At 36.3% G+C, this 9,284-nt stretch overlaps 1 protein-coding gene and 1 long non-coding RNA gene across 2 annotated transcripts; one reads left to right on the top strand and one right to left on the bottom strand.

The window, feature by feature from the left end:
- The first annotated feature begins 690 nt into the window (after nucleotides 1–690).
- Nucleotides 691–1,249, top strand: LOC109585046 (uncharacterized). Its single transcript, XR_002186292.1, has 2 exons — nucleotides 691–762; nucleotides 821–1,249. It is a non-coding gene; the product is annotated as an uncharacterized LOC109585046 (long non-coding RNA).
- Nucleotides 1,250–8,013: 6,764 nt separating this feature from the next.
- Nucleotides 8,014–9,243, bottom strand: LOC105314040 (glutamine-rich protein 1-like). Its single transcript, XM_011407948.1, has one exon. It carries the CDS (start codon nucleotides 9,241–9,243, stop codon nucleotides 8,014–8,016), a length of 1,230 nt encoding a protein of 409 aa, XP_011406250.1.
- Nucleotides 9,244–9,284: the final 41 nt, after the last annotated feature.

Here is a 9,284-nt window from a genome sequence, read left to right as displayed (position 1 = left end):
CATTGCCAAGAACAAAGTTATTTTGGAGTATGTTGCTTTCATGTTTCTTGTTATTTTTCATTACTTTCATTGATAGCTCTGTTGCTGATCAGGATGATACAGAGGAGGAGGAGGACATACCAGTACTTGTAATGCAAGAAGGTGAAATAATCCCCAGCAGTGATGATGAATCAGATGTCAGCGATGATGATATCAGCGACAATGAATTATAATTAAACACCGAATGCAACTTACAACTTCTGTTACATTCAATTCGGCTTTAGCAGCAGTCATTGGAGTATGACAAATATGGAATGCTTCAATGGCTTCTACTAAGTTCGTTTTGTGTGTTACAGATTTTGCAAATTGTATTCTGTGTTTTTTATTATTTATTTTCACTTTTTATGGTGAGTTACATGAGCATCTCTCTCATAATAAATCTATATTCTTTTATTCATTTAGTCTCATATTATCACGATTTACAATACTTCAGGTACTGTACATGTACAAATTTAAATTAAAATTATTATTGTCAGCTGTTATATGTACATGTAATAATTATATTGTTTCCATATCATTAGGACTCTCATCATATCCACCTGCATCAAAAGTACTCATATAGTCTCTGTAATGGCCATCATGGCTTGGATATCTCCTTCTGATTTCCTAATTTTACAAATGCAAGTGTATAATTTATAACGATTTACTACTCACATCAATCACACATTTAGGCATTATGTCCTGTCTGTCATCCCTTGCTGTCCTACCCTCTTTCAACTGAAGGTAACCCTCTCCCGCCACACTCCTAGCTTATCAAAAGGCTCCATAATTTCTTATATAGCTGGTATCTCTTTTGATCATTGGCGGGATGAGGATCACATGATCCACGGAGGAAACTAGGAGGAGACTGAATGACACAAGGGGAGCAATAGCATGACCCGCAGTAGTCCAACCCTCGAAGAATAGGCGGGTTCTCTCCCTCATATCCTCTGATCTCATTTCTAGTGCCTATAATTTATTTGTATAGGCCACTGTTAATCAGTGTGATTTAATGAGCTTACAGTAGCTAGTAACCACTCTCTCCTCCATTTCAGAATCTTCACTTCCTTCATTCATCTTCTTCCACACTAACTGCACTTTACTTTCACCCTGCTCTCTTCTGACCATCTCCCTCACTTCCGTTATAAATGACTGTCTTGGCACAGTGTCATATTCTATTGTTACCTACTTTTTTATTTTGGCTAAATGTTAGTAAAACTGTCTGTACCCTTAAGATCAGGTCTTATGGATGCCTGTGGTGCCTGCATGCTACCTTCCCTCACTGCCCTGTTTTAATCTCATCCAAAAGCCACCCGCCATTTTTAATTGACTGGGCAGCTCACCCCCCTTTTATACTCGTGCTCATGCTCGGTGCTGTAGCAATCATCACGTAAGGTGGAGCAGTGGTTATATTCTGCACATGCTCATTTAAATGAATAGCTTTAGAAAAATATATAAGAAAGGCTTTAATGAGCTCAGGTTCTCCATTAGTTCCAATGCATTTTAGATCTGTCAAAAGTGGATTGAGACGAATAAGTGTGAAAGCAAAGTAATGAAAAGGTCAGAAAGTCTTTCTCTTTCATGTACCAAAATAGGGCCGAGCATGACTGGATCACTATGATGACTTGTTGTAACCTAACCATGAGGTTATTGAAAGTGACTAGTGCGATGTAGAAGGATCCTAAAATGTAAGTTGGATCCACTGAAAGAACACAAAGTAGAACCAGTACAGAAATTTTTGAGATTCTTAAGCAGCTGGTCTGTGGCCAATACGGTTCAGGACTGAACAAATAAGGAAATTGCTTCCTTTCTCCTGCTTGCAGGTAGTCATGATACAGGCTAAAGTATCATTTCCAGAAATACCAAGAGTCATTATGCCACTTTTTTACTTTATTTCTCAGCAGTCTTGAAATTATGAACTTGCCTTGCATCATGTTGTAAATCACAACTTGATTGTGCCTGCATTACTCCACTTAAATCCTAAATTGTTTTCAACAGCTTCCAAGGCTTTTACTGAGTGCTCATTGCAATCAAAACTGTACTGGATAATAAAACTCTCCCATAGTAGAACATAACCATAATTGAATTAAATAACACTGACAGACAATATCAGCACTCGATACGTCAGATTTAGTATCATGATAATCACTATCAGAGTCTTGTAATGACAAACCAGATGATTTTTATTCAGAATCCCTATTCAGAATCCCTATATACCAGCAAACATTTAATTCTGTAATACCAGCAAACATTTAATTCTGTAATACTAGCAAACATTTAATTTTGTAATATCACCATGACTTACTAACCTTTCCATATTGAAATCTTCCGTAGACTCTGCCTTCAACATAACTACTGAGACACTACTACAAAAAGGCAAGCCTTCGGCAGGGTTGGGGTGAAGTTCTTTGAAAAGTACTTAAGTAAAATCCAAGTACATTTACAAAATACTTAAGTATAAGTACTAGTACATATACCTTTTTGATAATAGTACTTAAGTATAAGTTCAGGTATTTTGATATGTACTTAAGTACAAGTATAAGTACTTTTTAAAGTAGATTTAATTATACAATTATAATCATTTTTATTAATTACTATTACACCAAATAAACATTAATTCTTGAAAATGTGAATCCTTTAAGTGACATCGTTCAGGTCTATGTAGTTTACCAGCGATGCTAAAAAGATGCTCCACTGGAGCTGATGAAGATAGCACACCCAAGATCTCTTTAGCTAACATTGAGAGACGAGGAAATTTGTCCATTTCTCTTTTCCAGAGCTCAGTTGGATTTACATTTATCAAGACAACAATTTACTTCATCTTTGAAAGAAATAGACTGAGACTGCAATTGCACGGAAGGCTCTGGTATAAAACTATATGTGACCATAATTGACAAAAGGTACCTTATGGCGGATAGGAAAATTGGTCTTTATAGCCTTAAAAATCCTACTTCCTGAGCTCCATTCATCATAAAATTGCTCCAGAGGATGCAAAATGTTACTATGTAACTCTTAGAAACAATTATTGACTAACAAAGCACTCACTGGCTGATATTTTTCATCATAATGATGAATTTTAAAATCCGCCATAAGGTACCTTTTTTAAATTATGGTCACATATAGTGATTTGGCTCTCTTTGGCTGTGGGCTACATTCAGCTTCTTAAATAGAATTTAATGGCATTAGTTGTAGACATTCGTTATTTTCTAGTGATGAAATTATGATCTCAGTAAATTCCTTCTTCTCATCTTCATTCAGAGACCATCGTAACTTAAATCTGGGATCTAAAATTGCTGCTTTAATGTAGACTTTATTTTCTTCATAACATGCTTGAGTACTTGTACAAAGGCTGAATGATACTTGGATATCGTGCCATGTATATGGTGGTTAAGTCCTCTTACACAAGGTATGACATAACATGCCGACGGTACACAACTGATCTGAACAAAAGTCTGTAGCCTCTTCAAATGGCTGCAATATTTCTACTATGTCACGCAGTACATTTCTCTCATGTGCTGTTAATTTTGGAGCATCTAATTCAGCTACCTTCCTCTCTGGTACAGATAAGACCGACCTAATCATTTAAGCTGAGAGTTATATCTTGTGGCATTACTAGCTTGCAATTTTCTTTCATCTTTTAGCAGCAATTGTAGACTTCCTTACATTGGACACAAGGTTGGAGCACTTTTTAATAGTGGTCCCAATTGAGCCTGCCTTTGTGAGCCTATCTTTTACAACTAATGGCAACGTATGAGCGGAACATGAATGGTGCTCAATAATCAGATCAACAGAAACAGATTCATTCTTATCACTTTCTTCATCATCACTGTCAGTTGGTATATCTTCATTGTAAACTGGTAATATGAGACTACGGAAGGCTTTCTTTTATGTTAGCTCCACTGTCAGTGACTATGTGTCATACTTTGCTGCTTATACAAAAATCAGCAACAATCTCATGGTACCACGATAAAATGTTATTGCTGGTGTGCCTTCCAATGACACAACGGCAGCCAAGCATGACTGATTCCAGTGTCCATTGATCTGAGATGTAATGACCCGTAATTCCGATGTATGTTTTCATCTGGCGATTTGACCAAAGGTCTATAGTAAGATGGATGACTTCAGCCTTTGAAAGCTTCTCCAAAACCTTTCTCTTAACAGCAGAGTTCTTACTCCTAAGTAAAACGCCCGACAATTGTTTTTGACTTGGAATTTCATACTTGGGATCCAGTGTTTCTATAAACATCTGAAACTTAGTAATATCAACAATGGCAAGTAGAATAAGATCATGAGCAATGAAGTCAATGAGAGCACTATTAGCTTGTATCTGCTTTAGGTTCTTCGAATCATACTTCTTGTAATCCTTAATGATATGACTTAGTGTTAGCTGTGACGCCTGCGATTCTTGTTTTAATTGTACTTGATGCACACGGTTCTACATAATAAGATTATTATGAAACATTGACATGCACATACTATGCATCCTACCAGATGTCTTCACCAGTTTGTAGTGACTTTCACAGATGCTGTGATACTTTTGGAGCAGTATTTACACTGAGCTTTAAAGTCTCCAGAAGGTAAGGATTCAGGGACAATATAGTGCTGACGTACTGCTGGATGTTTAGAAGTAGTACATGTACTTTGACTTAGTGCCTCAGCCATTGACAGCTACAATTACAGACAAGTGAAGAGTCTGCTTCTGACTTCTCAGTTCAAGCCAAAGTAGTAGTGTGCCGGATCCAGTGATGCACGTGAATTTGCGGCTCCTTTCTGTTATACACTGATAATACTGATAGTACATGTAATCACACCAGCTGTGTTGATAATACACACTTTATATAAGTACTTAAACAGATTTAGAAGTACCTAAAAAGACTTGTAAGTTCATCAAGTACATCAAGTACATAGACTAATACTTCAGTATATGTACATTGGTAAAATTTAAAAAAGACTTAAGTATAAGTACAAGTACCAAAAAAACATATTTAAGGAGAAGTACCAACGTACTTCGCCCCAACCCTGGTCTCCGGGTGGGACTTCAAAAGACCAAGGATTACCTCCCGTTAATAACCATTGGTACAGAGACTTTCTAAGCACAAGATCTATTTCAGAATCTCCCTCTGAATACATAGTTAGATCTATAACATCCTCGATAGGATGACCGTGGCTTTGCAACCTACAGTTCTGTATGACATATGTTCCAGAGTATTTCCATATACTCGAAACTCATTTCTTCATTTCAGTACTTCTCTGTTTCATGTTTTTTTATTTCCCATTCATACTTTTATAACTATCCTGTAATCAGATAATCTGCTCTATTCTTTTGTCTCTTCCTATGCAGTTTGCTCACTTTTAAGGAGTGCGCAGAGTAAGAGGTCACCAGTTCTTTTTAGAGCAACTAATAGGGAAATAAAATTAATTACAAAGAATGTTTATAAATTCTGACTCAGAGTGACTTCAATATTTCAGCTGCTCCCTTACTTGAAGATAGTTTTGATGAGCTGCACTTGAATTCTAAGCAGCACTTATTTGGATTCATCAAGATAAGTGTTTACAATGATAAGCAGTAGAGTTGCCACTGATGATGGTCTTAATTGCATTTTGTATCCACGCCTTATGTTGTGGTACTTGTTTGTTGTTTTCATGCTAAATTTAATTGTTGTGGTGCTAGTTGTAAAAAGGGAAGTAGGAAAAAAAGTAACTGAACTGAAATAAGAAACTTTCAAAAAATATAAAATTAAATCAAAATTTGAAGAAGTTATTGTTAAAACTTGATTTTATGCTCGAGCTTATTATATTAGACAAAGTAGCAAGGTCAAAAGTCAGGCAACAATTGCATATAAAATTACATGAAGGCATAAGCTTCCATATTCTTGGCAGTATCATGCCATCCATCCAGGTTATGTTTTGCAATAGTACAAGAATTGGAATAACAAAAACAAGGTTGCAAAAATTATTAAGTCAACTTACTATTCCAAAACTTGTATAACGCTAATACAGTCCTTAAAAGATAAAATCTTTAAATCATTCAAGAGCAACATCTTCTAATGATCAGCAGCAACAATCTAGAGACTTATCAAAAGAATCTGAGCCCCCCAAAAAAGAAAGTCAAAGGAACACTATCAACAAAATCCGGACCTAAAAAGCAAAACTCTTTGAAACGGTATTATGAAAATAGAGACGCAATATGACGTGTAACAAAAGATATATTTTTAAAGTTTACATTATCAGATAATGATATGGATAACTTCAAAATGGCAAATAAAGATTCTTGTGATCGTAATTATGGTCAATTATTGTATAGATCGCATTTTAATTACTCATTACATGCACAAAATAGTGAAGCAAGGGAACATTATTTTCCGAAAATTATTAAAGCATTATTATTACAGCCCAAAATAGTTCATGATTTATTGCCATCAAGTATGAAAAGTGTAGATTTTGAGAACATATCACATGACAGTAAATTTAATGCTCCATCAAGCAATCAGTTTTGAAAAACAGATCCCACAAAGTTGGAGTATTGATACATGCAGCTAATCACATATAAAAATTCAAATTGATTAGCTTTAGTGATTTTGGTAAGCAATGTCACACAAAGAATAGTGAGCCTTATTTTTATGAATCAGTATACTCATATTCAAATGACGATCCTGATAGCCAATTAGATAGTCAAAGTGCAATCCCTGTTGATACAAAAGGCATCTGTTATGTAGCAGGGATTGTTGATGTGGCATGTATTGATAGAGTAGAAGAATGTAATGATGATTCTGAAGATGAAAATTTTGATAATAATAAAGTGTATACCAATAAAAGAAAGCCTACCCTTAAATGGCACTCTACAGACAGGTGCAAGCCTTTAACAGAAAGTGATGTTAGTTCTATTATTGACGTTAGACCATATTTTGATGAACCCACTAGAATTGAGGAAGCATTTAGATTATGACAAGATCTCTGCATGTCAATGAAATAGATCAAGTGCATGAACATGATTGCTGTGCTAATGCAAATGCAATGATGATTGATAAAAAAGATGAAAATAAGGCCACTCAAATTAAATTTATGGTTTCCCCTTACACATGCGGTACCGATGCGGGCAGTTGCCATTTCAATAAGACAAAATATTTATTATAATCATAACATTATTCATTATTATTAACCACATAACCATTGCAATCATAGCAAAACCAATCATAGCAAATACTTTTTTTGGGGCGAGCCTGAGCAAGCCCCACTCAGGCGAGAAGTCTTCTGTATGTATGTATGCATGCATGTGTGTCTCCAGTCACGCCTATTCTGCTCATGCCCATGTGTGTGTGCTACTATTTAAATGTCAATGGTCTAATGTGGTAGATTAATTTTCAATTTTTTACTGATTTGGGTGTGGTTACAATGAAACAAAAATGGCGTTTGTGAAGGCTATGAAACGGGAGCACCTCTTGAGCAGTATTGCAGCAAGAAAAGACTGATCTGTTGTCCAGACACTTCTCCAGCAGCAAGAAACTTAAGAAAGTAGAGATAAAATATTTCTCGTGGTCCCTTGACTACATGCAGTGACCCACTAACTGCTAGCCTGTAATAATAGTCTCTCTCTCTTGTGATAATGCTCTACAGAATCATGCATGAGTCTTACTTGGTATAGCACCAACAACAGCAACACTAATAACATTATTCTTCTCACATAATAGCGGTCACTGATGTTTTACTGTTCATTGTATAATAGTGAGTGGGCGTATCAAAGGCACCGCCTGTGGTTGCAGATGTGATGTAACACAGCCTGTCATTTGTAACACTGCACATTTGTAACACTGTGGTTTCAACACATTGGGTATGGCTTCAAACCAAATGGATATCATTAATTGTTAAAAATTTATTATCAATAAACTTTTCATAAGTGATCTAAATCAATGTCAAATCTAAATTATATCAAAATAGTACCTATAGTGTTTCCGTAGTCCATAAAACATAACGTAGTCCACAAAGAAAGCCAAATTTCTATTTCAGTTGAAATGTACAGTTGGAGAAAGTGGACCCACGAAACATGTTATTCTTTGGATCAGACTGCTCTAGCATATTATCTGGCTCTGGCTTAACATCGCTAGACCTAGGTGAATCTGGCTTCCCATCGCTAGGCTCAGGTAAATCATCAATTGATTGTGATGGTATGCATGAGAGGACTCGAGACGCTTCAATCAACTGTTTGCTTGTTGTTTTTTCATACATCCTAAGAGCAGAAACAGATCTATGACCAGACCTCTCCTGAATTATTTTTTCTGGCACATTTTCCTGAAACAAAGATGAGACTCCAAACGATCTGAGACTGTGATTTGTTTTATTCCCTTGTAATCCAGCTTTAGAACACATGGTTTTAACCATGGTGGCCAATTTATTCTTTCCTACAGGAACGCTGGAAAACCATGGCTTTCCTTCTCCAACGACAGTTACTGGACGAACATAAAAATTGTCCTTTTCAATAGCTTCTTTTGGGACTTTGGACAAATACAGGTCAAGGATCTTCACATAACTTCTATCTCCTGCTTCAGGTACTTCAAAATGACGAACGACTTTGTTCTGTACATGCAGCTCTCCAAATCCACCTGAGCGATTCTTGCTGCCATGTTCAGTGTAGATGTAGAGGCTCTTTGAAACACCATCTACAGTCAAAACTTCTCGACGTAACTGAGAAAATTTTAATTGGCAGTGCTCATCACCTCCCCTTAGGCAAAGATTTTTACCATTGTAAATAAAAACACAATTTAATAAACCATTTGGAGTTGATAAGCATAATACTTTACTTTCCCAAAGACTATTTTCATCATCTTTTGACAGTGGCTCAATATGAGATACCTTAGCACCTATACCAACCAGACGAAGGCGTTGAAACTCATGATCACATACATTGTAAAAACTGTCTAACAGAGGATCACTAAATATATTAATAGAGGATGCTCTTCCTTTATTGAGACGGATTTGGCGCTGTAACCCAGCCAGTAGTAGGTATAGGGTCTTGGGGGTGTACTCGCTGCCATCCACTTTCCTTGTTTCTTTGACGTACATGCTTAATATATGGCTTAGCTCAGAAGGTTCATCAGTTAAGAGCAGTTCTAGCGGCTGCCTGCTTTCATACTTAGGAAGACTAGTCTTTCTTTGCACAAACCACTCCTGAAAATTATTTAGCGCCCACTTGTTATTTGACGCAGTGTGTTTAGTGCAGTAGGACTTCATAGCGTCTTCCAGCTCACTATCATCGACTGCAAAAGTAAAAC

Source organism: Amphimedon queenslandica, unplaced genomic scaffold (genome assembly GCF_000090795.2).
Source record: "Amphimedon queenslandica unplaced genomic scaffold, v1.1 AMPQUscaffold_13127, whole genome shotgun sequence".
Taxonomy (NCBI): Eukaryota; Metazoa; Porifera; class Demospongiae; order Haplosclerida; family Niphatidae; genus Amphimedon; species Amphimedon queenslandica.
The sequence above is the reverse complement of the archived record's forward strand: the minus strand, read 5'-3'. Positions and strand labels throughout refer to the sequence as shown.

What these genes read in the sequence shown, in the direction of transcription:
- LOC105314040 (XM_011407948.1), bottom strand. Translation starts at nt 9,243, where the DNA reads ATGAAGTCCTACTGCACTAAACACACTGCGTCAAATAACAAGTGGGCG.